The sequence below is a fragment of the Canis lupus genome, chromosome 5, assembly GCF_003254725.2.
Source record: "Canis lupus dingo isolate Sandy chromosome 5, ASM325472v2, whole genome shotgun sequence".
NCBI classification, from domain to species: Eukaryota; Metazoa; Chordata; class Mammalia; order Carnivora; family Canidae; genus Canis; species Canis lupus.
This window is the reverse complement of record NC_064247.1, coordinates 6127782-6155472: the sequence shown is the minus strand read 5'-3', so window position 1 is coordinate 6155472 and position 27691 is coordinate 6127782. Positions and strand designations below refer to the sequence as shown.

Sequence of the window (27691 nt, the reverse complement as noted above, 5' to 3'; positions counted from 1 at the left end):
TGTTATGTATATTTTACTACAATAAAAAAATGGGGGGGAAAAGAGTAGATCACCTTAGCTATTCTGTATAGAGTGGGTGAGGAGGTAACCATGAATAGATGTGGGAAGATTTGGCAAAAAGTTCTTGCATTACTTGTGACGAAAGATGACGGTGGCTTTGACTAGGGAGATGGTGATACAGGTCATATAAGTGGACAAAGTTGAAGTGCATATAGGAGGTAATATCTACAAAGCCTGATTCCTATTAGGTGGTGAGGAAGAGTGAGGAATCAAAATCTGCACATCCACCAACATGTCATCCCTGGCTATATCCATCTGTATTTTTATCTCCACATCCAATCCCTCTTGTATTCACAGACCACGTTCAGAGCAAAGATACATAAATATGGCTCAGGTTAAAAATCCTCTGGATTCACCTCAGGCACAAATTCCCATAAAAAGCAAATAGGAAGACAAAGAAATGACCTGAGAATTCCTACTAGCCAACCTATGATCTTTAGGCAGTGAGACACTTTACCGTAGTAATTTCCAGAAGCCCTCTTCCTCACCATGGATCTTGAGTGTATCATATGAAACTGACTTATAACAATGGCTGAGTTCCAGGCAAGGCTACTGTAGAAGTTCCTCAACCAGTAATCCCTTAGCTCTGGCCTTTTTAAAAAAAAAAAAAAAAAAAATTCCCTGGACATACGTATGAGTTACTGGCTGAATAAGATGGAAATACAGAAGGGAAAAGATGACCATTAGTGATCTCTGTAAAAGGAGCCGATATATTGCCTCTGAATGTCAAAATGAATGGAAAGTACATTGCAAGAAAGAAGAGCCAGCACTTTCCCTCCAGTTTGCTTTGAGTGATGCCATCAGGAAACAGCTTGGAGTTCAGCTCTGCTCTGAAAGCACCGAAGGGTTCACGGCAGCTGTTCCACAGGCCCTGCCACCAAGGGTGAATCTGAAGTTCTAGGGAGTGGAGAGTTTGGGCTGCCCTGGGACGTGCCCAAAAAATTCTAGTAATCTAGTGGAAAAATCAACATGCCTCCAGGAAGGTTGACAAAATGATGGAAAATCCCAGATTGTTAAGAGGGGGAGGGGATAAAATGTTGATTACATAACATCCAGCTCTTCAAACAATGGAGTAATCATCAAATGAGTCACCAAGAAAGACATCAGTGCTGCCCCTTTGTCCCCACTCTACACGCCCGAGAACAGCTAAGTGTCAGGTCCAGAAATGTCCCCACTTAGAGTAGAAGTCAGGTTGACCTCAGAGAAAGGGACCTTTTATTTAATGGCCTAAGGGCAGTCCTTTTCAAAGGGACAACTACAGCATCCCCACCTCCTAGCACAGAGCAGAACCCAGGAGTCAATCAACAAATGTTTAGTTAATTCAATGTTTTCCAAATTTGAATCAACTTTCCTTCCCTTCGCTCCCGTCCAACACAAATTCATGAACTTGAACTGTGTGGGTTTTGTTTTGTGTGTTTGTTCCCACTATTGATTTATGATTCGATGAAAAGAACTTTACTGATGGCGGAAATTGGCCAGGACAACACACGTGGAAAATACAGGCCAGGCCAAATGCACAAGCGGTGGTTGGGCTACAAGCTGGAACTGAAGGCCAGTATTGGCTGGGAGGCCCCACGCATCTTCTACACAGAAGATGCCAAGGTGATGTGAAGGCTAAGGATGACAAGAGAAAGCCCGAGAAAGAGGTTTCCTGGAGTCTGCTTCCTATAATCCTGCACACTCAGGCAGTATGGTCTGGACAGGACCGCTGGGCTGACAACTCTCCGTGCAGGTTCCTGCTTCCTGTTAGGGAACTAGCCTTTCCCGGCTCTCGCTTGCTCTCTCCAAGAGAAGCAGCTGGAATGACTTTTGCCTGTCTACCTCAATGCCATCTCCAAAAGCCTGGTCCGCATGCTGTCAGCTGCAGCTGCACAGCGCCCATCAGCTCTGCCCCTAGCTCCTGGATCTCTTGGAAAAGTGCTCACAGCCCAGCTGGTTGGCAAAGGCCAACCCTGCACACTCGGGACACCTGCATTTAGACTTGATGAGGTCAGGAGAAGGCGTGTCATTGCCCTTGGACCAAAAGGATTCAGACAGGAAAGTCAGAACTTTCCTCCCTTGTTAAACAGTGTGGAATACTGTTTTTTTTTTTTAAAAAAAAAAAACAAAAAAAAGCAAACCCCCTCTCCAAGTGAGTGAACAATTAGCCAGGATTGTCTCTATCAGGAGCCTGGGCATTGCATTTAAATGATGATGAATAATCACATTTGAAAGCAGACATCAATCTAAGAGATTAAACTATCTTCATAGAAACTATGAATGCAAAAATTCCCCCTCTGGTGCTAGTTTGTGATCGCAGCAGTTCTGTTAATTACACTGATCAACAACAATAAGGAAATCATTACACAGGTGAAGAGACTATGACCTGGGGTAGCCCAAGCAGGCATCTCTGTCATTCCTGCTACATTTTTATCTCATTACCTGTTCTAATATTTTTGCCTCAGGTACCAAAGATTTCTAATTTTATGGATGGCATCTAGAAATTAATCAATGCCCCCCCCCCTAGAAATTCACTAACTGCATTCCATGGACAAGAACTAAAGTTGCCTTTGTGTTAATATTTGTAATTGCAGTATCTTGGACTCAAATAACACATTTGTCTCAAAATGCTGAGGACCTGACCCAAAGACAGATGATGCCAATACACTGGAGACTAAATACAATACATGACAAACTGAAGACACTGCGAGCATATTGGATTTCCTACCCAGGGCTTATTCCTCAGGACCCTAACTGTGAGTTAATATTTATAAGAATCACCCTGAGTTTCAGAGAAAAGAGTTGTACAGAAGCTGGTGAATGAGTAACAGTCCCAAACGCTTGTCTTACCAAGCCTGCACAGTACCGAGGCGGAAATGAGCAGAGAGCACTCCCTGAATCAGTAGGGGCATAACGAAGCCGGGGCATTCTGAATGCATGGAAACATCTGCTCATTTTGCATTGTGGCCTGACCCTGAAGAAAAGTTTATACACACCCCATGGATGTTTTAAGTCAAATGTGGAACAACAGTTTCAATTCACTTATATGTAACTCAAGGTTAAGGGCTGTTCGATGTCCAAGAACCTGTCCAGGATGTTTTCATGTGACTTTTCATGCCTTTCTGTTAAGCTGTTTGAAACTGAATGGCTCATATCAACCATGTTACGGAGAATCTACACCTGAAGTGATGTTTGTTCCAGGAGAAGTCAGGACATGGCCTTACTGACCTGAGACGTTTCTCCCCTCACCATTCTCAAAAATAAAGCGGGGTGTCTGGGATCCAAGGGCTCGGTGATGAGAAACAAAAGTAAGAACTAGAAAGGCCAGGTATGTTATTCCAGTCTTGTGAGATCATCCAACTGGCCAAACCCCACCAGGTTACCATGATGGTATTATCTGTGTGTGGTGGGTGCTGTCCCAATCAAGAGCAAAAACATGAAAGAAACACCAAGAATGAATAATATGCCTTATATCTGAAAACCCATTTATGGCCCACGAAGACCCTTCCTGGATACTATTTCATGATATCACATGTGAAACATCCAAGGATCCTGGGGAGGTATTACAGGATCCCCATTTTACAGATGAGGAAACAAAGCTCGGAGAGATCAAGAGCTTGCCATAAAATTACAGAACCAGGAAGGCCCAGCTGGGGCTGGACCCCAGTCCTGCAACTCTTAAACTCAAGCTCTTTCGACTCCATTCCATCGCAGAAAATAGGAATAGATCAGAGATCCAAGAAAACTAAATTTTTTACAGCTCAGAGAGAGAAAATGGGACTTTTATTTCTCAGCTGGAAAATCAGATACATTTGAGGAAATAATTAAAAACTTAAACAAAACCTTTCCTACAGTGAACAAATCCAGAATTTCACATGGCTAGCCTCACAAAGACATAATTAAAAGCCATTCACAGAATCAACTGTAATCGTGTCCTTTCTTGGGAGTGTGGGTAGTGACACTTCCTTCCTTCCATACAAAGTAACACAGGTTAAATGACAACCTGGCTTCCTTCCCTGTCTGTGTTCACCCCTGAGTCACCTTGATGAGCAACCGTGCACATAATATAAGGTTAATTAGTTACATAAAGAGAATTCTGAAGACAAGGGAAAAAAGACATAGTGGGGTGTGCGCGGGGTTTGACTTGGCTTGTTGGTCAAAATCCATGGGTTCTTATCTCAGTTTTGCCATTAATACAATCACACTGGATAAGTCATTTAATCAGTGCTTTGCTAAAAAGAAGGCTATTAATAGGTTCTAGGTTAATGTTAAGTAGCATTTTTAATTTTCCTTATCGCAGTTTTCAAACCATACACCAAAGTAGAGGGAACAGTACAATGAAATCCTATTCAAAATCTATCAACACTACCAGTTTCTATTTCATCTCCTTCCCCCACACTGAAAAACTGTAAAGCTAATCCCAGACCACATGTCATTTCACCCACAAACATTTTATTGTCATGAAGACATTCTCTAGATAAAGGAGGATCGTAATAGGAAAGCTTACGAGAGACAGATAAACTCGTGGAGAAGGAAAATAAGGCTTCAGATTACTTTCCACAGTGCTTAAACCTAGGTCTAGCTTATTGATCGGCCCATGTGAACCACAAGGGCTTGTTTGAAAGCAGCATTACCATGATCTGGAAAGTGAGGAAGCGGGATCAGAGAGGGATGGCTCAAATTAGGATGGAAAGCCAGTCCCTCGGACTCCCCTGTCCTACAAGCAAAGACTGCGGGTACCATTCTTCCTAATGTCTGCGCGAACTTATAACTGCAGCTAGGAGTCTGCAGGAGAAGGCTGCTGACTCTGGCAAGCATCCAAAGGGCAGTGCCAAGCTGCCTAGAAAGTCCCAGTGTGGGAGAGAAGGCACATTCACTCTTTTAGATCAAGAGAAACAGAAAAATGGCCGTGGCCAGGGGCTGCTAACGCTGACCCCAGAGGTGACTGTCCCTGGTAAGTTGTTACTGGTCTCGAAGAGGACTTCCCCAGTCAAGACACTAACGGCTCAGAGGAATGTGACAGGGCATCTCAAAACCCATCGCCGCTGCTCTCTCTCTCTCTCTCTCTATCTCGTTCATGGACAGGTGGACTGGAAGGAGCGATGAAGAGACCTGTAAGGATCCTCTTTCTCTCACACTCCTGATTCTAAATTCTGTAATAGGCCCTAGAAACTTGGCAGGAAGGCCTTCCAGCTGAGGGAGCTAGAATAATCCACAAAGCTTCTAGGCTGAGCTTAGTGCAAAGAAGGGAAATAAATGTCCCTCCTCAGCCCCTCAGCTCTGTTTTCACAGACCTAATGATGTGACGGAGCAATGGGGGACAGGCAGGACTGTGCTCCGGCAAGCCGAGAGCAAGATAGGGCTTGTGTCCCCTTGTGGAGCCACCCATCCCTTCCTAATAGTCCATCACTGCCCCCAAGTAAGGGGACACCATGAGCTCTGAAACAGACTCCTATCGGTTAGGAAAACATACAACCAGGCTTCCGCCCTTCTCTTAACACCCAACCTCCTACGAGTCACCAGCCAATAAAAAGCCATTCCAAAGAGGGCAGAAACGGGCTGTGCAGAAAAACCCCCAATTCACCCTCCAACGACCTGACCCAAAATGCAGGCCAGTGAGTGTCCAGCTACAGCCTCTGGGCTCTGCTGCCAAGGCCACCGCCACCGGGGAATGCACACTGCTTGGGTACAACGTGCCACCTCGGGGGTAGGTGGCCCTTCTCGGACAGAAGTCATCACGGGACAAAAGAGATGGTCCAGGGCGAGGCAAAGCATGCTCCCAACTGCACCGGGAAAGCGGCCCCGGGGTCCTGCAGCCGGGCCTGGGAAAGATGCCTGCAGAGAGGGCTTCTGAACATCTGAACATCTGTAGGAAGTGACTTCAGTCCTCTCCCTTCTCCCCTCCATCCACCCCTGCCCCATCCCCCAAAAGGAGTTTTAACACATTATTACCACTGAAGTCCTGAGGATTTGGTGACTCACCAGGCTCACACATGGTTCCAATGAGCCCTTGACCATTACATGGTAGGGGAGCAGGAAAAACAAATGAAAGCGGTTGTAATTCGGCAGCGCCGGAGTTCAGACCTGCCAGACAAAAGGGATTGCAGGCATGTTCCCAAATCCGTTCAGGCACCTGACATGCAAAGCTATTTTTAATCACTGGATTTATTTCTTTCCTACCCCTTCCACCATCCTCCACCTCAGCAAATGTTTCGAAGTCAGAGCAAAACCCAAATTAATTCCAGGTGTTCAGGGAAACCCAGAGAGGCTCTTCCGTTCCAGAATCTGAGCCAGAAAGCAGAACTGCCCCCTGGGTCCTGCAGCTAAATTTTCTTGCTCTTTACTTAGAGGAGTTCAAATCTCCTACCCTACACATTGGGCAAATGGCCTGAAAGGGGAAACATCTGAATGAGTGTGCCCCGCTAGAATGACTCCTCAATTATGTGTTGTTTTGTTTTTTTTTTTCTTTTCTTTTCTGGCAGCCTAGCAAGTGAAGGTGCATGAGACAGGTTTCCAAGACCAAGGAGATGGAGCCTTCTTTCGTTATCCAGGATTCTCTCCCCACCTTGCAGTGAGGTTTAAATTAAATTAAATAAGTGTGAAAATACCAGCGCCCAGCAGAGAGGAGGGGCTCGGTAAATTACTGGGGACTTGGGGAGAACTAAAAAGTACCTTATAAAATATCAAGAGTGAAAAGACTACGCGATTTTTATTTCCTAATGCTTCCAGAGACAGCAAGGGGTAGGAATCTGGCAAGTTTCCCAGGTACAAGTAAGCAACTGAGAAAAGGAGAAAAATGAATGCAAAAATCCGATTCTGAGATGTCAATGGAAATCGACATCCCCCGAATCTCGCTCTTTGTTGTAACAGAACAGACTATTTTTCTGACCTACTCTGTAGGCTCCAGTCAGCACTGTCACCCCAGGTGTGTCCTGCCACGACAACACCTCCAGGATCCAACCTGAGATGCCTTTTGGTTTTCAAAGCCTCCTAAGAGTGCCACCTTACAGTCCACATGGCACAAGACAGAATTGTAATTTGGGGCTCGAAACCCTTCTCTATATGTTCAAAACTTGCCAAAACCCAAGCTGCTTTTTCCTCCCGAGTCATTCATCGGTCCTGAAAATGAATGATGACACTCTCACGATTTAAAAGAATCTTTGAACAATGGAGATTTGGGAGATTTGGGTTCCTGCATTGAAAGGGACAGCTCAACGGGGAATTGTAAAGAATCATGTAAAGCTCTGACACGATCCTTTCCAGCCATTTACAGGGTATGTCACATGCTTCCTATCATTTCCCATGTGGATGATTACACTTGACTCCCGCCACATCACACATTTTACAAGTCCTGAGTGTCCGCGAACCGTGTGACTGCTTGGTCACAAAAAATACAGAGAAAAACACACAGCCGCGTTTCCACATTGCTCAGGAGGAAGCCTGAATTGGCCTCTTTCGACCCCAAGGCTTTTCAGATGGCCTCAGGAGCTCCTATTGGCTCTTCTCCTGTCTTTGCCTCAGAGTGAGGACACACCCTTGTCCCACCGTGCACTGTGATGGGACCACCAGGCTTTCGGTGGCGTTGTGGCACAGAATCAGCCCACTCGAGATGCTACCTCTTGCTATAATCCCAGGCACCACTACTTCTAGGTTACATACTGGCCTTTGATGCTTCACCCCCGGAGACCCTGGAGATGCTGGTGAGCTGGCCTAAGCAATTGATTTTCACTTCACTTGCCCCCTGCCTTGGATTTCTCAGGACTATTGTTTTTTTGTTTTGTTTTGTTTTGTTTTTTAAGATTTTATTTACTTATTCATGAGAGACACAGAGAGACCCAGAGACACAGGCAGAGGGAGAAACAGGAGCTGGAGACAGGACTCGATCCCAGGACCCCAGGATCACGCCCTGAGCCAAAGGCAGGTGCTCAACCACTGAGCCACCCAGGTGCCCTCTCAGGACTGTTATCAGCCCAGAATTTCACATTTTACAGAACGTTTTCTCCCATGCTCTAACAGGATCCTGAAGACAGCCACGCAAGCAGTGGTAGTACCTGCATCGCACAGGTGAGGACACCTGGAGGCTCACAAGGGTCACTCAAGTGGCTTTGCTAAGATGCCCAAGCCAGCGTGTCGGGGTCTGACCGGCTCGCAAACCCAGATCCTCAGGCCCTAAAGCCGGGTATTCTCTACCCAGACCTATCAGCAGAGGTCCAAGCAGGGGAGGCGGAAACGCTGAACACCAGGACACTTCTTTCCGTTTCCCCCATCATGTGTACGGCTGAGAACCTTCCTCCTGCAGAAGGAGAGCACCCCAATCCCTGAGCCCCTCTGCAGAGAGCAGTCCCATCCCCAGGGCCGTGGGGGGGTGGGGGTGGGGGGCCCTCACCGCCCGTCCCACCCTCACCCCCTGGGCTCAGGGCCCACCAGTGACCCCCTGGGCTCAGGGCCCACCTGACACTGGGTCTGGAGGCAAGACATGCCACGGTGGGGGCCTCATGAGGATCACCGGGAAGGCCAGGCCGGGCGAGGCAGAGGATGAGGAGTTTTCTCCACGGGCAAAGGAAAAATCTGGGCAAACAAATGGAGTAGAGCCCGTTTATTTAGGCTGGAAGAGGTAAAGTTTTTCTGCACTTTTGAACTGTTTTCTCAAGGCTGGCCTCTCCCTCCCACGCAGGAAACAAACACTGAGACAGGCCTCTTGCAGCGAGGGCTCTAGTGGCTGAAGGCTAGCAGAGAGGCAGAAGGAAGAGGGGTATGGGGGGTGGTTAGAGACCCACGGGGGCGGGGAGGGAGCAGACAGTAGGAGCTGGGAGAGGAGTAGGAGGGGACGGGCTGGCAGGGAAGGCAGATGGCGAGGAGGAAGAGAGGGAGAGAAAGAAGGCAGGGGAAGGAGCTACTGGGAAACCTTAAACCAGAATAAAGGCCAGAGAGCAGAGTGGAAGCAGGCTGGGAAGAGCCAGCAACTTCCAATTAATGATGTTCAGAAAGCAGCATTTTTCCATAAATTTTGAAAGGAAATTCTCTCTCGACTTTCTTATTTATTTATACATTATATAAATACATTTTTAAACCAAAAAAGGACAGTTTTTTTTTTTTTTCCAATGGGAAAAGGCCTTGTCTGAGATGAAAGCCAGTCTTCAAAAACCCCTTAGAGGAAGCTGAAACCCCACATGTCTTGGTGCTACAGAAAGAAAAACAAAGTGGACATTCTTCCTGTGTTCTGAGGCTTTTTTATGCAGATGTGTTTTTCTTTTAATAAATAAATCTGGACAGAGAAGGAAAACGCGTACTCATACACATTCACACAGTACAACTGTCTGTTTTCAACCCAGGGAAACCACAATGAAAAATAAGAATACCTAAGTCCATTTTCCCAGTACAGGGACAAATGTTCTCAACAGGCCGCCACGGGCAGTGAAGCTGTCCGCTCTACGGACGTGGCCCGCCCAGGCCCCCAGATGGACAAAGGACCCTGTGCTAACGAGTGAGGACAACCACCTGGACCCGATCACCGTGCTTCCCAGAAGGGCCCCCAGCGGTCCTTTAGGACGACGCCTGACTTCCTAAGACATTCAGTTGCTCTGTCCTTTGGGGGCCACTTGATTTTCTTTATGAACTGCAATAACGATTTCATGATGCGCGCACACTTTGAGTTCAAATCTGCCTTCTCGTGCTTTCTAGCCTTTGGCCCTCCTTCTGTAGGCTGAAGCCACCCATAGAGGATTAAAATCTTTCTTCGTCTGTGGGTTTTCCAACTGCTTTAACATCCTTTGTCACCACGTCTATCCAGGTGTTTACATTCCTTGGTGGTTCCTCCCACCAAGCTCAATGGCATGGTTCTATCCATGCCCCCCTCCCCAGAAGCATTCCCGCATGCCCATGTTCCCAAAGAGCCTCATGAGCATTCCCAGGTGCATGTCATACTCCTGGGGAAGAAATGAGGCCATCCCCCTACACCGTGCCCTTCCATGGGTACACACCAGCACTGAGTTTCCCAACAGCGACGCTACCAAAGCCACTCAAAGTGCCCTACCAGGGCCTTCTCTTCCATAGGAAGTCAGGCTGAGCCAGTTCTGAACCCGCTGACTGAATCTTATTAACCTCAGTGCAAGGCTTTGCATTTATCCATATTGAACTTGACCCCGTTTGTCTTGATCCATGTTTCCAGGTGCAGAGATCTTTTTTTATATCATGAATCTGTCCTCATCCCATTAGCTTGGCACCATGTGCAGTCTAGTAAGCATGCTTTCTGTATCCTTCTCTAATCTGAGCCCCCGATAAAAACGCTAAAAGGGCAATGAGCAAGTCCTGGGCCCTGTAACGCTAGAGACCCTGCATCGTTCTGACACTGACCCATTCACCAAGACAAGACCCTTTGGGCAATAGTTGCTTGACCGGTTACAAATCCTCCTGATTTTACTCTGGTTGGATCCACATATCCTCCTCTTGACCACAAATACATCATGGAAAGACCTGGACCAAAGCTTCGATGGAGTGAAAACATGAGGCTACAAGATTGAGCTGATGCACCTGATGTGGAGCCCATTCTCCTGGGTTCTCACCAAGAGCCAGACAAGTGCAAAGGCAGCTGAAGGAAATGGAGCTGGGATGGAGATCTCTGCACAAGGACAGAGAGAGAGAGAGAGAGAGAGAGACCCAGAGACGGAGGAGGGTGTGAGGGAGGCAGGGAAAGAGGGAAAGAGGGAAAGAGGGAGGGAGGGAGGGAGGGGGAGAGAGCACGTTCCACGTTCCACGCATGCGCTCCAGCCACTTTGCATCCAGAAACAATGGTCACTGAGAGAACAATGGCTACAGACAAAGTCTTGGTCTATTTATATCTGCCACTGTTAGTCCCAGACGAGAGGAACTGGAAGTCTGCCCTGTACGCACAGCTCCAACTGGACCCAAGCTGGGAGAATGATGAGGTCACCAAGAATGTTGCCTGCTTAGCACAGGCTCCTTTTCTGCTCGCTGACTTTCTTCTTAGCCTAAAGGGTCTCTTCGGCCAAGGAAAGAAGTTTGCGCGGCTACTGCGAGAGTGCAGCCTCCGCTGGGAAGGGATGGGTCCCCAACGTAACTGTGGCTCAGCCCAAGCCCAACATAAGTAAGGCCTTCCCTACAGAGGTCAAAGGAAGGTGGGCAGGCCAAGGGAAGACTAACCAGGATGGGGGTCAACTCTACGCTTCCTGGAACAAGAGTCCTATCAGGTCTGTTCATTATGCCCATCGCAGGGCACAGAAAAGAGGTTTTCTGTGGGAAAGTTCCCTCCTCACTTCTTTCGGAGCTGGCATAAAGGGGCGAGGAGCTGAAATCCGCTGATATGTGTGTCTCACGTCTCACAAAGACCTCTGCCTCGCGGACGGTCTCTCTCTTCTCTGGAAAGGCCACCTTCTGCTCTGACATGACTATGGAGCCATCGTCCATTTTAATCCTTCCTGTGTGACTCATATTCTTTTCTTTTTTAGGGTTCCACTTTTAAGTTTTTATTTTATTTTATCTTACTTCCAGGAGGGTTAACATATGGTGTTATATTGGTTTCAGGTGTATAATGTAGTCACCGTGTTACTTCTATCCTTAACCTTCCAAGAGGCCGGTCGAGAGGATCCGCAGGGGTCACAGCCTGTGATAGACACCAAGCTGAAGATGAACAGAGCCGAGCCAGGGAAGAAGGGGTGGGGACACGGGAGGGAGCCCTGAGGGCAGTCACCCTGCCACACCCCTCTATGGTCTGTTTCCCCTGACAGCCCTCAGCATCCAACCTAACAGCCCTCCTAGAATCCTAAGTGCGAGGCTGGAATCTCCCAAAGGCAAGAAATTCAGGGCTTCACAGAGATCCCCTGAGGAGTAATTTCAGCCTCCCCGCCCCCCGCCCCAGTGCCTACCCGTTCCTATCACAGCTCCCCTCCTTGCACCTAGACAACCAACCATAAGGAGGCAGAAAGGGACCCAAATAAGATCACTTTCCTCCTTTTCGTCGACACAGCTTAGAATGTGTCGTGGAGACTATCCTGGGTCATGTCACCACATTCTCAGGAAGTAGAGGCAATGGTGTGGAATGTAAAGGCTTAAGCACACAGCAGACGAGCGCTGGGCATGGCTGCAGCAGGTGCCACCGGCGAATGGTTCCAAGAGCTGCCTCGTGTCCCCTTGCTGGGCGCCCCACACCCTCTCCGGTGACTCTAGGACTGCCTGCCTCCAGATGCTCAGGTTTAGGTGCTCTGAGAAGCTTGAATTACCAGTTAACTGAGATAATATGTACAAGGCCACAGTGTGCAAACGCTCCTAAACATCTTTCTATCTAGACAGATGGCAGAGCCTGAAACCCAGATGAGACATCTGACCACCCAAAATACACCCAACTGTGAAGATCCAAACGGGCGTGTGGGCCACTAACCTGCTCCACTGCTTCATCCCAGCCCTGCCTCCTGGACTGCCCCCCTCCCTCCCCACCCCACCACACACCACCCCACCCACCCCCATGCTCCCAACAGGTTTCACTCTCCCTTCTACTGCAAGGGTCCTGTTGCACCAGCCCGGGGCGCTTCAACAGAGCCACGTGGGAGCCACATGGCAGAAGAAGGCAGAGACAATGCTCCCACCCTGAAGCGGGGCTGACAGCGGAGGAGATGCGAGGATTCCCACCCATAGCATGTTTAGCAAGTGCTGGAGACGGCCCTTCTCTGGACCCACCAGCCTTCACAGACGCCTGCACACCAGATAAACCCGGCCAAAAACTGATGGCATCGCCAGAACACGGAACATCTGGAGTTTAGAGCATCAGGCTTTATGGATTCAACAAACAACTCATGAACTAAAGGCCGCACTCAGTCTGGTAAACCCAAATGTACGTTCCTGATGAGGAATCAGAAATCCTGTCGCTCTGAGGGATTTAGGTAATAATTGCAGAGTGCCCACTCAAGGTGGCCGAGCTGCTAAGGAGGTACCTCGGACCCAGAGAGATGGCCTCAAAGGGACTGTGGGTACTCTCCCTAAACCCCTGGGTTCGCTGCTAAACCTATCATCTGAGGCTGCTCCAAGGTTTGTTTAGACCTACCTAATCTATAATTTTGGCCCCTATCTCTTCAACTTTGGCCTTTTTTCTTTATGGCGTTGGGCCCTAACTATCAACCCATCCACTCTACTTGTGTGTTCACACTTTTCCTCGCCTCTCTGTTCCTCCCTACGGACCTCACTACGGCGATGTGACACATAAAGCCTTATCTGGGGCCCAAAAGCAGGAAAGAGGAATTTATAGAATTTGCTATAAAACTTTAACAACTCCTTGGAGGGATGTTCTCTTTCCTGGCAACTCAACGTAACTGTAAGATGAATGGAAAGCAGGCTGTTGGTAGAGAGGAGGAGGAGCCCAGATCTGTCACTGGTCGGGGGTCCTATGCTCTTCCTGGAACACAGACTTAGAAGGCCCTTCAGACGTCACCTCGATCAAACCCTTTCTTTTACAGAATAGGGAAAATGAAACTCAGAGAGGTGACATCAACTTGCTTTTGGTCTCAGGGCTGCTAATTCTAGACCTCTTGATTCCCTGTCCAGTGTTGTTGTTTTTTGTTTGTTTGTTTGTTTTGTTTGTTTTTAACTGTGTCCCACTGCTGTTTACTTACAACAGTAGATTGGGAAGGAGTCAGTCTCCCTCATAACTTCACCACTATCAAGCCCTGGTTCATCCTTCTGGACTAACACTGCTCTTCCCCAGGTTCCTAACAATCAAAGAGGCACAATCCACCCAAAGATCTAATAAGCATGACTTTGGGATTGTACGGACCCGTGACGCCACCTGTTCCCACTCCAGACTATAAGCTTTCAATACCAGTCAGCCTCTACTATAGAAGAGCTTCCTCTGAGCAGAGATTCCAGATGAAAACCAGGAACTCTAAAGCAAGCGACTTTCAATATTGAAGTTCAATTGCATGATACTGCTGTGTTTGACAGCTCTAAAATCTGAGGGTGCTGTTCACATCAATCCAGACAGAGTAAGGCTGCAGTTAATTTTAGTGATCTATTGACCTTTATCTAAAAAGCACTGAAAGGAAAACAGATCACCACCACGCCATTCAAAGGTTCTGTAACACTCCATCCCAGTCCTGCTGCTGGTATCCCAAACAGAGTGATGGAGACTCAGGGATAAGGGTGAGGAGATGCAACAAACCCCACCAACAGAGCCAGGACATCAAATCAGGGGCCATCGGCCTGTTCCTTGAACCTGATGCTTCTAATTAATGAGGCCAGATGTCTGACTCAAAAGGCCATGTCCTAAAGCAACACAAGCAGCTCTAGTTCTAAATGAAATCCATTTAGAAGACAGGGAGCTAAGGATTTAGGGAAAGATACCCCTCAGTGTGATGTCTCAGCCTCCATGGGATTCTTTTTTTTTTTTTCTCTCTCTCTCTCTCTCTCTCTCCTTTCCGAACAGACCTCTCCTAATGGCCCCAAACCTTCTGACAACCCCACCACTCGCTGCCCTCTGAGTGTCGCCCACGCTGGCCCCCAGCAAACAGCACCGGATGCCTCTCCCAGGGGCAAACCCTAGAGGCTGGGAAGTCGCCAGGCAGACCTGAGTTCCAGATCAATGGGTGTGATAGGCCAATGGGTAGAGAGCAGAGAAAAGGTGATCAATGTAAAAGGGGGAAGGAGCAGAAGCCACACTCCATCTGCCCATGTCAGGAGGGAAAGGGAGGCCGAGATGCAGAGCCCTCAAGCCCTCATCCGCCGCTAATAAATGGCCCTGCCTCATCAGGAAGCCATTAGGAAATTGCAGCCACCACAGCCCTCAGCTCTCGGACGGACGGTCTGCATGCAGATGGTGAAAGCACTCATTATCTCTGCCCAGACATCCAGGAGCTCGCTACACAGTGGAGCCTAAGCAAGTGAGCCACCAAAATAAAGCTGGGGCGTGCCCGGTGCAGCAGCAGGCAGCAGGAAGGCGCTTGAGCCTAGGACAGGCAGAGAGAGCCCCGGGAGCACGCGAGAGCAGCAGGGGAGAGTAGCGGGGGCTCTTACCCCGATACAGGAGTCCCCCTCCTCACGTCCTCTGATGGACAGCCTGGCTGCATTCCTTTATTCAGAAAGAGCTACTGTCTACTAAGGGGTATGGAGTTCCTTTGGGGGGGAGGGGGGTGATGAAAATGTGCTACAGTTATGCATCCATGATGCATCTGCAAAGTTATGCATCTGCGAAGGTACTAAACCCCTCCAAACCGTACCCTTTAAAATGGTGAAATTCATGTTATGGAAATTAAATCTCAATTAAAAAAACAATATACATATATATTTACCTATGTTTATAATATATATAATTTATTATATTTATATATATTTTATATATATATATAGTTGGGGTTTTTTTTAAGGAGCTAGTGAGCCACCTGCTATGAGCCGAGCAATGCCTGGGTGATGGGGACCCTTCCCGTGGAGTTTCTCTCTCTTTCTGTGGGGGAAATAAACAAACCTCACACAGGCACACAAGCGAGGGCCCCACAGGCACACCTCATGATGAGCAAGAGAACGATGACTAAGACAAAAGGTTTTGCAATGGAGATGAACTGATGCAGCTGGGCTCCAGAAGCCTGGCGATGTCCTGGGTGTGTGTGGGGGGGAGGCAGCAGGGGGTCAAGGTGTGCCAAGGTGTGCAGGCCAACTCGGAGGGCAGATGGATGGCATACAGAGGAAGGGACGGCAGAGAGGCTGGGACCCTGCCACGTGGATGCCTCCTGAGATAGCAGAGAGGCTCTGCTCACTGGAGCCCCAGAGAGAGGCTGGGCAAGGTCCATTTCCAGAAGCTGACTTGTGGTGTCTACAGCTTTGGGGCGGGGCCCGGGAGGGAAAGCCACAGAACACCCCATGTTCCCCCGACCCAAAGACGTCCCCAGAAGATGCTGCCCAAGCACTCATACTTTGATCTACAAGGCTTTCAAGAGGAAAAAATTTTTAATAATCTCCATCAGACCAGGTTCTTTCTGGAGGTTTCTCTCCCCACCCCTGGGGGGAGACAACAGAAGGTGAGGACAGACCAGGGCTTCAGACAAACACACACCCGGCCAGGCCCACTGGACAGGAACGGAGGAAGGTGCAGTCACAGCACTGTGACCAAAAGACATCTTTTGGAAAATTCTTTTCCAAGAGGGATCATGAGTTTTGTCCCCTGGAATGCCCCAGGGCGCTCCTGATTGGTGCCGGGGCCCTGACTCAGAATGAGCGCAGCTCCACCCTCAGATGAGTAAATAAACTGACCCCAGGAACCGAGGAGGGGGGGCAGCCGTGAGGCCAAGCCAGGGCAGGACGGAGGGCCGTGCCGACCGTGGAGCACGGCACCAACGATGACACCTGGAGCCCACTGGGGGACAGGCCTGCAGCGGGCCTGAGGGCGAATCCTGAGCCGCGGCCCCGTCCCCTCGGGGCGCAGCCCTGCCTTGGCAGCCGGCGCTGCTGCTTTATGATACACTGAATTAGTCACCGGATTAGCAGGCACATTTACACACACTGGCACACAGCTGTTTAAAGACACAGGATCCCCTTCTGGAGGTGCCAGATTCCGGCTGTAAATCAACCATCGCAATTGGCACCGGGCATGCTCGAGGGGCGGCTCCCGCACGTCGGGGAGGGAGCCAGGGCCCCAACGGGGAAGCTCCAGCAGCCGCCCTGGGTGCACGGACAGGACAGAGAGGACAGCAGGCAGGATTCCTGGGTCCTGAGGCTCATCATGGTCCGGGGGGGGGGGGGGGTTGCCCGATGGCTTCACCGGCCTGGGCCTTCCCGGGGCGGAGCAGGCTCTCCTCCCGGCCTGCTGCTCTCACAAGTAGCAGAGATTCCCTAAGGCAGCTCCCAGGGAAAGAAAGGATCCCAGCCAGGGCGAGGGGGAGAGTCCCTCGGGCAACTAAAAATCATTCTGTGCCCCGATAACCACAATTCCAGGGAACGTCCTCACGGATGAAGGCAGAGGCAATGCCTGTAAATAAAGCTTTCAAGTTGGAAACGTGACCAAAGTCCTAATTCAAGTTCGGTAAGTATGCGTGAGAGGAAGAAGATATTGCTAACTGGCCACAGGGACTGCTCTGGCCCGCGGGTTATGGGGTGTCGAGTGGAAAATTTCTGCAACCAGGTTAACAGTAACCACAGTTTTAACAACCACTGAAGTCATAAGAGCGCTGTCAGCAATGAGCACAGTGGCCTATGAGATAACTATAAAAAAGACTATTGGACACCGTGGCAGTGGAAAAGTATTGTCTCAAATCATCTCAAATCCTGACAACAGCCCTGAAAGCTCTTCATGATGACCCCCGTTGTAAGAACCAGGAAAAAAAAAAAAAAAAAAAGCTTGGGGAAGTTAAATACTTGGCCTAAGGGCAAATGAGCAAGTAGAAAGGCTGAATTCGAACCCAGGACCAGCTCCCGTCAACCCTGCTCTTCCTAGGACACCACGGTGCCCACAGTGAGGCACATCATTATCACATGCACAATGAATGGCAGACCGTGATTTAGGGACAAAGATCACACTCTACAGAGCAACCTAAGTGCAAATCCCTTCCCTTTGCCTCAGAAGTCTCACCCACCGAATGGAAAAAAAGAGAGAAGATAGATCTCAAGATTATGGGAAAAAACTCGTGGCATAAGCAAATCCACCTGGCAAACAAAAAAACCAAATATAATTACTAAAAAAGGTACACTGCAGGGGGGGTAATTTTGAGATTTGCAAATAGATTTGTGACTGGTTTGGGTAGAAGGAACCCATCTTACACCAGCTTGTAGAAATTCAAAGATTAATTAATTCTTTGGCATTGGTTTGCCCAGAAAAACACTGAAAAATAGTCTCTTCTTAGAAAGCAAGGTCTCTGAGAGCCACTGGAGATTGGACTCATCTCCGCTCCTCGCTCACTGTCTGCAGTGCCCCTGGGAGCACAACCTAACCAAACCCTAAGAACCCAGAGGCAAGTCGTCAAGGCCCAATCCCATTGAAAAAAACCAAAATCTCTGTTTTGTTCATCCACCACCTCAAATTCTTTGGAGACACTGAAGCCAGTTGGGAATTTCACGTTTCTCCCATCAGCCCATCCATCACAGAAGGCTACAGGTGAGGGCATGGAAAAGCCACAAAACACCCCTAAGAGAAGCCTTCAGAAATCCAGAAATAAAGAAAGAGATACTTTACTTTTCAAAAAGAAAAAAAGAAAAAAAATCTTCAATTGAATCAAAGGTTAACTCCAGGTCCACCATGTAGACACTGATTCATTCCATGTGTGTTTATTTATCTATAAACATTCCTGTTGCATCAAGTGGCCTCAAGGCCTAGACTTGTGCCTCTAAACGTCCCCTCCCTGGAGAATTCTCAACCTAGGGTGGAGCTCTTACTTCATTCCTCGGTTTCTCAATCTGGAAAATGGGGGCCAAAGCCCTAGGTCCGAACATGAGTTTGGTGAATTCAGTTAGTGACTTTTCATTTGTGCATTTTGGATTTGAAAATGCACAGCCAAAATTCTGGGAACTATTTTTTGGGGAACTTTTTGGGGGCTCTCTCTGTATTACACATCCCAATGGTAGATATTTAGAGACCTACTGAATGTTTTTTTCTTCATTACCCTGATAATAATGAGGAGCCTAAAAGAGCGTAACACACAAAAGGATGTTCCACGAATCGAGGCCCTTGATGAGAATGTCAGCAAATTTTCTCTCCAAACAGATTCTAAGTTGGTAGGATTTTGTCATTAGAAATAGATCTAAGCCCACATTTGTGACTTGACAGCTCTGGAGCCTTGGAAAAATTAATAGAACGTTTCTAAGACTCAATTTCTTACCTTCAAAATGGAGATTAAAAACACCAACCTCACAAAGTTGGTGCAAAGCACCCTATCACGCGCCTGGCGCATAGTAGGTCCTCTGTAAATATTTGTTTTACTTCTCTCACTCCTCCAAACTGAAACCCAGAGACATTCAAAGACCAAAAACGAGCACCCAGCAGTTTTGAAGAACGTTTGGTTTCCATGGGGAGGCAAGGAAGGTGTAAGATTGAACTCTTGATCTTACGTGAAATCAAGGATGCGTTTCCTGTACACACACCCATGACTCACCCTTAGCTTGTATGTGACTCTATATCACATCGCTCCCTAATTTAATAACACTCCTTACATCACCAATGACTCCAGAGTACTTTCTATACCCGAGCTCCTGAACTCTCTCTCACTCTCTCCCAATGAGAGGCAGCTCACTCACTAGGAGTGAGCACCCTTCTTCCAGAAGAGTGGAGAGATGATACAGAGATGTGGAGATACTCTGGGAGCCCAGAGCAAAAACAGACTCAGGAACCCTCATTTCCACACCAGGCACTAAGTGGGGTCTAAGTGGACCTTCCCAGTTTCAAGCACAGAGAACATTCAACCCAGGAAAAGGTAAGACCAAGGGCGCCTTAGGTTTGCCCCAAACTCTGCACATGTGGCGAGCACGAAGCCAAAGGCCAGGCTGAGAAAGATGCACTTCGCAGCCACGCTAAGATTTTCCTACTAAGCATTAAGTTCAGGGCTGAGATTCAAAGAAGTACCAAACATAGGCCACCTGGGTGGCTCAGTGGTTGAGCATCTGCCTTTGGCTCAGGGCATGATCCCGGGGTCCTGGGATCGAGTCCCATGTCAGGCTTCCTGCATGGAGCCTGCTTCTCCCTCTGCCTGTGTCTCTGCCTCTGTGTCTCTCATGAATAAATAAAATCCTTTTTAAAAAGTGACAAACTTAAAATGGTCATCTCTGTTTTTGCTGTCATCAGGGATACCACCCTCTACTTCCCATTCCCACCTCCAGAGCCCTCCCAAGCGCACTGCTGGCTACTACTTAGGATTATATTCACCCCTAGGAAAAGAACAACATTCCAAGGGGATACTTCTCAGTGTAACAACCTGTCACTCCACCTTGGAACCCTCAAGTTGCCAGAAGGACCAACACAAGGAGGGAGGGGACTTTTTACTGCTAAAGAACAACAGATGGCATGAGCTTACTAAACTCGGGAGTGTATATACCTGGTGCCATTGCAAATGTCCCTGCTCCAAATGGGAATGGGGGGAGGGACCCACTCATCTAAGATGTCATACTTCTTACACACCTCTTGGGCACAATTCTTTCCCATGAAATGCAGTATGAGATTCAAAGGTTTTTGTTTCTGGTTTGTTTGTTTTTTTCCCCCTCCAGCTATCCAAAGTTCTTGTTAGAACATTAAAATGGGCCTCATTTGCTGAAATGGGTAAACAGAGGCACAGAAAACTATATATCTCAACATAGGAAAATAGGTTGGACAGGAACTCTTTACATTTAAAAAATAATGTATTTCTCAAAGTCCAAGGTCAACCTGTCCCAGAGGGAAATTGCTTATTTATCTAGAAGCCTGTGGAGTAACTCACTTTTTTTTTTTTTATTCTTGAGAAGAAACTCACTTGCCATCCTCCTTAGGGGTTGGCCAGTGAGTTGGCATCACAGAAAGCTATGCAGATTTTCCAGATCCTATGTCAGAATCATCTGTGCAGCCCACTCAGAACTCAATAATTAGCCAAATGTGTGGAACCTACTAACTACATATAAGATATGTGGGGGAATCTATTTCTGGCAAAAGAGAACAGGGTGTCTTGTTGGCATTTCTTCTCTCAAGCTACTGCTTATTACTATTACTACTATTATTATTATTAACATTGAACCCACTATGTAGTCACCAAATCAAAGAAATAGTGAAAACATGTATGGCCAAATGGAAGTGTTAGGGGGCTTGGAGGAATAGAGCTTCCTGTCCTAACTCTACACCTTACTGACCCAAACTTGGGGAAAAAAAAAACTCAGAATCACTGCTCTGCAGTTGCCCCGTTTCTAAAATGTTACTAACTAAAGAAAAACCACCTTGAGGTTCAAATGTAGTGAAGTCATGTGTCTAACTGTAAAACTGCTACCAAATTATAACCAAATATTAAGTGACCTGGCTGCTAATAAGCATCAACAGACCTCAGCATTCCCCCCCCCCCACCAAATTCAACAAGCATCCAGATATTTCTGCACGTTCTAGAGGCCACAGACACGGAACTTCAGAGTGAGTGGGTCTGAATTCAAAGCCCTCCCCTCACCAGCTGTGTGTGTTCAGGCAAGTTGCTGAACTCAGTTTCTTCATCTGTGAAATGGAAATAATACTTCACCATCAGGGGTTAAAGTAAAATAATGAGGTTCTGGGGACATGAATACCTTAACATATTAAGAAGTCAGCACCTAGTAACTAATAGGACAAACAAAACCAAACAAAACCAAAGGGTCGAGCTGAGTGGAGAGAGGCGCCCATGTAAGTACTAGGAGGTAGAATGTACCTTATACCAATGGCAGTTTTTCTTGTTTTTCCCCAAACTGGCCTGCCACTCTGAGGCGCCTGCCGCTGACAGAAAGGGTAAAGTGTGAGAGGCCTTTCTCGAAGTGTAGAAATAACATCAAGAAAATGATCTTCAGATAACAGCTTCGTGCAGGCAACGCTCGTCCATGGCTGCGAGAACAGCCTTTGCAAAGCAAGGCAGCCTGTGCTCCCCGCACCCCAGCACACACTTGCAGCTTTGGGGTCGGCTGGGGAAACAAGCAGGTGGTGTGCTTGTTCACTGACACCCGAGGTGGGGGGCAGCCCCTGAAGAAGGGTCAGCTGCTTGCTGTGTGAACAGCCAGAAGCCAGCGGGCCGGGCCCTGCCCTCTAGACAAACAGGAGGCAGGGGCCTTGAGTCACTGAGTATGTCAGGAAGAGGTACTGAGGTGGCTTTGAGCAGAATGCATTCCTGCTGCAGGAGGGGACTGTTTACCTCCCCGAGCAGTGCACTGAGAAGTGGCGGCTCACACAGAATCGGCTCCCGGCTCAGACCACATGCTCAGCCCTGAGGATGCAGCTGGGGCCGGCTGCTTCACCTACCGGACCCCTAACCTCCATCTCCTTCCTCCAGATGAGACCCCACGCTGGAACTGCCTTCCGCCGCAACCGTAGCAAAGGCTGATGGAACGAGGAAGCTGTTTCACGGAGGGGACCCAGAGGAAGGTGTGACTCCTGGTCCGGTGTCACCCCTGAGCCACTGTGCCCGGTCTCCCGAATGGCAAGCAAGGCCGGGAACAGTTCCCAACACCTCTCTCCGTGAAAGTTACTGACCTTCACAGGTGTATCTCAAATGCTCCCAGCGATTGACAAAATTCAAGGATTAGGAGGAAAACCTCCTCATTTTGCCTACCTCCAGAGTGGCATTCTACGCTCTCGCCAAGCCTGAATTATTTATCTGAGACCCTAAAATGTCAGGGTAAAGAGAAACCTCATAGGTCATCTTCTCTGGTTAATGTATTTGACTGAGAAAGAACATGAGGTCCAGAAAAAAATGAAATGACTTGCCCAAGGTCACGCACACCAACAGGTGCAAAGCCATGGCTGGAATCCAGGGCTGTTGACTCACCAGGCAATGAATGAGGGGGGCCCCAGTGTGTACACTGCACTTACAGTATTGATTCCTACTATGCTGAGAAGTCTCCCTCTACCATTCATGAATCCTCACTGTACTCCAAACATTCAATTAGTATTTCAATGATACTAATGACAACCTTTGCATAAGGTACAGAATTCAAGTTCTAGGCAACGAATATCCCATAGGAAAAAAACATAAAGCCTAGAAGTATAAAGGTCATCCTATGGAAATCCTTCCACCAAAAACTTGCTGGCGATGGATCTCCTGAAGGACATTTTCAAATCAGACTCAACCACCTGCTCTTATTTTAAACATGAACACTAAGCAAGGAATTATCCTAGCACAAAACTGTCATCGCACGAAAATGCCATTCGACAAGAACCGTTCTAGTACCTGGCCCGTAGTAAGAGTTCCTAAATACTTCAAAAACCATGGATGTACAAACACTCCCTGGGTTTAGGAATGCCCTGGCCTGACCTAGATTTTTTTTTATTTTCCATTTGTAGCTTGAAAATATGTACCTGATTGATTCTGTCATTTGCTGAGGTTTAACGCCTATTCTGATAAACTGATATAGAGGTTTTAATAACTAACAGTATGAGTAGGAGATAAAGTAATGCCACCGAAAAAAAAAAAATCACCTCTCTGAGAAGCCTATTGAGTAACAACTTCTTTGTCCTTAAAACCTCCCTACCTTCAAATGCAAAATTCATCCTGAGACTCAAAATGTTCTCACATGGGTCCTGGCTTCACGTTTTCTTCTCTCTTCCCCTTCTACAATCAAGGTAGTTTTCTTCATATTTATGTAAGCCTTTCTTTTACGCTAAACTTTTGGCATCCTTCCCACACTGTTCTTTCTATCTAAAATAATCCTTTCCCTGTTTTTACACCTCCTTCAAATGCTTCTAAAATAGCCACGTTCTCCCTGAAGCTGACCCGTGAAATTATTCTAGCCTAGAAGTGTTGGAAGAAAGAACCCAACAGGCACAGAAAATATAAATAATCATTGATCCGCACACAGGTCTGTAAATTCACACAATGGTCCTCCTGCACTTTCAGCCACGGAAGCCTCTAGAGCACAGGGAAGATGATCACGTCTGATTCACCTTCACCAGCCATGTATCCGCGAGGGATTGAAAGGCTCCTGAAAAGACAACACAGATGAAGAATGCAGAGCCGAGGTCACCCACCTGACCACCCGAGACAGGTCCCTATGAGGATTTTTCCAAAAGTCTATGAAATAATCACTTCGATGCTTTGATTCATTTTTCTATTATTTCTTTTTGTTCCTTTATGAGTTCTTTCATACTTCCTTACTCCTTTTTTCTTTCTTCGTTTTTTAGCCAAAAGGGATGTTGCAATAGAATCCACCATTCCCTTCCTCCCTTCCTAAAGCACGGAGGGCTTGCTTTTTACTTTTGTTTTTGTGTTTACCCACTTTAATGGTACCAAAAAAAAAAAAAAAAAAAAAAAAAACTCTTTTTTTTCTTCCCCTTTTGATCCCATCAGTAAAACTCCTCATCTTAGACAAGCATTAAAAGAAAACAAAGCAAAAATGTTAATTGTCTTCACTTGTGCAATGATGACATTTCCCCCTTCTCAAAACTTCATTTTCACACACACACACACACACACACACACACACACACACTACATCCACAAAGCTTACAGTTCCCCTGCAGAACTTTGCAAAGCAAAAATTAACAGCTTAGCTTAGCTACCCAAAGTTACCAAGAGGTTTCAAATGCTTGAAGTGAACTTGTTTGAGGTTGATTTGTAGCTGTTTCTCAGCCTCTGAGAAATATTATATTATGCGTCAAAAACACATTTAAAAATATAACTCACGGTTGGGGGAAAAACCACACTGCATTGAATTGCTTCAAACTCTTCATCTGGCCCTCGTAGCTTACATGGGACGGTCTAAACCCCAAGACTAGCAATTGAGAATAGATATTATAAAGAATATTGTCATCTATATTCAGCGTCTAAGCGGTGTGACCCTCATTTGCTGGGAGAGTCCCAACTTATGTCAAAGAGATGCATAATTCACCCAGGGCCACACTGTTAGAAACTTATATACTATTCTAGTATAATTATTCACCTGTTATACTCTCAAAAGCGTCCCAGTTTAGATGGCAAATTACATGAACTCACTACCTATACATCATCAAGATCTAAAATCCAACAGCCTAAAGCTGGCCAGTACGACTTTGGGTCTTAAAGGTCCTTCTGGGTCATTATTTTACAATTCTCAAGGATAGAACTAAATGGTGCAGAAACAGACAAAAAAAAAGTTGATGGGACAGTAAGAAGCGACACTTGGAGGGCCCAGTGACAGGCCTGGACCCAAGCAGCAGAAACTGGAAAGCACCTGGGAAATATGATGAGGTTGGCCAAATAATCAATAAATATTTATGGCTTGGACAGCAATATTTTTAGTATGTCTGTAAGCATGGCTCCCTGCCAATGAAATTGGATCTACTGCAACCTACACCACAGACCAATTTCTCTCCATATCTGCACAGAGACTCTAAACTACACAATTAAAAGAGAAAAGTAACACAGATAGGCACAGGGCTTTGGAAAAAGGAGCCAAGTAGCAACAGCCTGTTTATGCAATTTGAAAAACATCTACTGACATTTTGAAAGATGTCTTTAACCCAACCGAAGAAAAGCAAAGCTATAGACACATGACAAATAGAAATGATAGATTTGGGAATTGTCTTGACATTCTCAATGCTGAGCTAAGAACTGCTCAACAGCTGTAAGCAAAGAGTGGGCCTAAGAGGCTGTGAACATGAGAGCAAATCTCATCAGACACCCTATCCTGCCCAAGCAGGGAAGGAGGCCCAACACTTCATTCTGGAGAAGCCAGATAAAAATACGGAGACTATGTTATCAATATCCAAATCCATCTCTATGATGACTGTACAGGTCCCAGGATAGGAATTACTTGGAGACAATGCTCCCCCTAAGGAAGTGATAGAGGAAACCATACCTCACCCAGGGACAAGTGGTCAAGGTGACTGTTTCTCAACTAGACATGGGTCGTGGGGGGCTGGTGGGTCTGCAGGTAGACTCCCAAAGCTTGCCCTCCCCTCCTTGTGCCAGAATAACCACACACAGTCCCCAGACCCATGCAATGGACTTGAAAATACTAAATTTTAGTTGGAAAAAAAATAATAAAAATCCTGGTGTGTAGACAGCCAACATAGGCACCTATGGCTTCTTTAGGAAGCAGGAAAATTAAACTACAACCATATTAAGAAACCAAACTAGTTGCTGATCTATATCTCTCATCAACCAGATTGTGAATGAGATTATATGCAGAGCTGTGTCCGTGATGCAAGAGGCAAAAACAGGCAGCATGAGGAGGCTCCAGGAAGGATGTGACCTTGGAAGGGAACATAATCGCCTCCCCACCTGTGAGCGAGAGAGAGAGAGCAGCACATCTGGAAGACATTGGAAAAACCAGAACCCTGGTTCTCTGCTCAGTGACTGGAGGCGAGCATTGCTCAAACCCTCAAGCACCTTCCTAAAGCAGCGCATCTGGACTGGCCTGCCTGGAGGCTGCCCGTGGCACAGGCCCCCTCCTGGATGTCAGAAAAGCACCTCCTCAACCCCCAGATCACCCACCATCACTGCTTTCTCATTTGCCCATATATATATATATATATATATATATATATAAAACATATGCCCCTTTTGATTTCCAGAGTTTCTGTGAAGAGCAGGGTGCTTTTATTTTAGGTCTACAATGCCTGCAACAGCTCCTCAATTTGGAAGTTTCTAACAGTGTGGTCCTGGGTGAATTATGCATCTCTTTGAATATCATTTTCCTCATCTGCAAAAAAAAAAAATGGATAAAATAATAGCTCTCGCCACCTGAGTTAATGTGAAAGGTAAAAGTGTTATCTTATGGGAGAGGGCCACGCACATAATGAAGGCTCCATCATTTGTCATTTGTGAATGGCAAGAATCTACGTTCAGCGCAAGCTCACGGAATACCATTGTAGCCATGGGTTATTCATTCCACAAACCAGAGCGACATCTGTAATTATGCTGTTGCCGTAGCCATTGTAGAGTTATCTGTGCTCTTTGAAACAGAGAGCCTCGTTTCCTGAAAAATCCTGACCTACACTAACCAGCTCTCTGCCTTGCAGAGATTTTGCTGGAACCCAGAGTAAGCTGGGTTCTGGGAGGCTGACCACGGGCTGGTTTGTCTCCTGGGAGGAAGGTTGGGGGGGTGGTTATCCTCCTCCAGGGTGGTCTGGTCTCTTTAAGAAAGAAAAAAAAGTTACATAGACAAAAAAAAAAAAAAACAGCAATACAAACTAACCAAAAATGCCAGGAATGCAAGCTCTGCCAACCAAATAAATAAATAAAATGTGAGATGCTTTATAATAACTGGACATGATGCCTTTCTCAACTCTGCATAACTGAAACACTACTTTTTTTCATCAGCCTTTCAAATGTCCCCCTCCCCGGCCCCTAGTCTCAGTGGCCCTCTTGCTTCGAGGTAGCACTGATAACCTCCACCACCCAGAGTAATGGACCAACCGCTGGGCCTTTCTCTGGCTGTGAGTTGGGACCTTGAGATACCTGGACACTCAGAAAGTTACCTGGCTCCCTGTGTTAGCTCTGGAAGGCATAGCACTGAACCTCACTGGCATGAGATCTCAGCCACGAGAAGAAAAAGTTCCCTCTACCTTGACTCTTCTTTCCCCCCTCAAAAAGGACATGAGAGGAGGCTCACAATCCAGCAGTGGCCCCTACTAAACTTTTCAAGGGCCCCTGAAAATGCTACACTGGCCAGGCTCACTTTCTGTTGACTTGTTGTCTGGTTAACTGTTTAGAATCTATCAGGGGTCAGCACTGCTTGAAGATTTTGTGCACATCCACAGACAGAAAAATCTCGTATCCACCCCTATGAGATAGCATGCATATTACACTCATTTTGTGGATGCAGGAGCTAGAGCACAGAGAGATGAAGTAATCTGTCCAAAGTCACACAGCCAGTAAGTGGCAGAGCTGGGATTCAAACCCAAACAGGCTGGCTCCAGAGTCAGGGCTCTGAACCACCGGGCTCGTTAGTCACTAATGGAGCGTGGTCCGTAGGGGTCTGGAGGCATAGTGAGTGAGCGTGCTTAATAGCCTGGGCAGCTCAGCCCTTCTTTCTTGTCTACACTGATGAAGACACAAAG

At 47.1% G+C, this 27691-nt stretch overlaps 1 protein-coding gene across 7 annotated transcripts in view; it reads right to left on the bottom strand.

The window, feature by feature from the left end:
• ETS1 (ETS proto-oncogene 1, transcription factor) overlaps nucleotides 1-27691 on the bottom strand; it is a 130110-nt gene that overhangs the window by 35171 nt on the left and 67248 nt on the right. For 4 of the 7 annotated variants that reach the window (XM_025464936.3, XM_025464942.3, XM_025464940.3 and 1 more), the window contains one exon: nucleotides 6022-6123. The exons of the other annotated variants lie outside the window; for them this stretch is intronic. In XM_025464936.3, the coding sequence (XP_025320721.2) occupies nucleotides 6022-6123 (102 nt within the window). The remainder of the gene's footprint in view (nucleotides 1-6021; nucleotides 6124-27691) is intronic. 7 annotated transcript variants of the gene reach the window in all.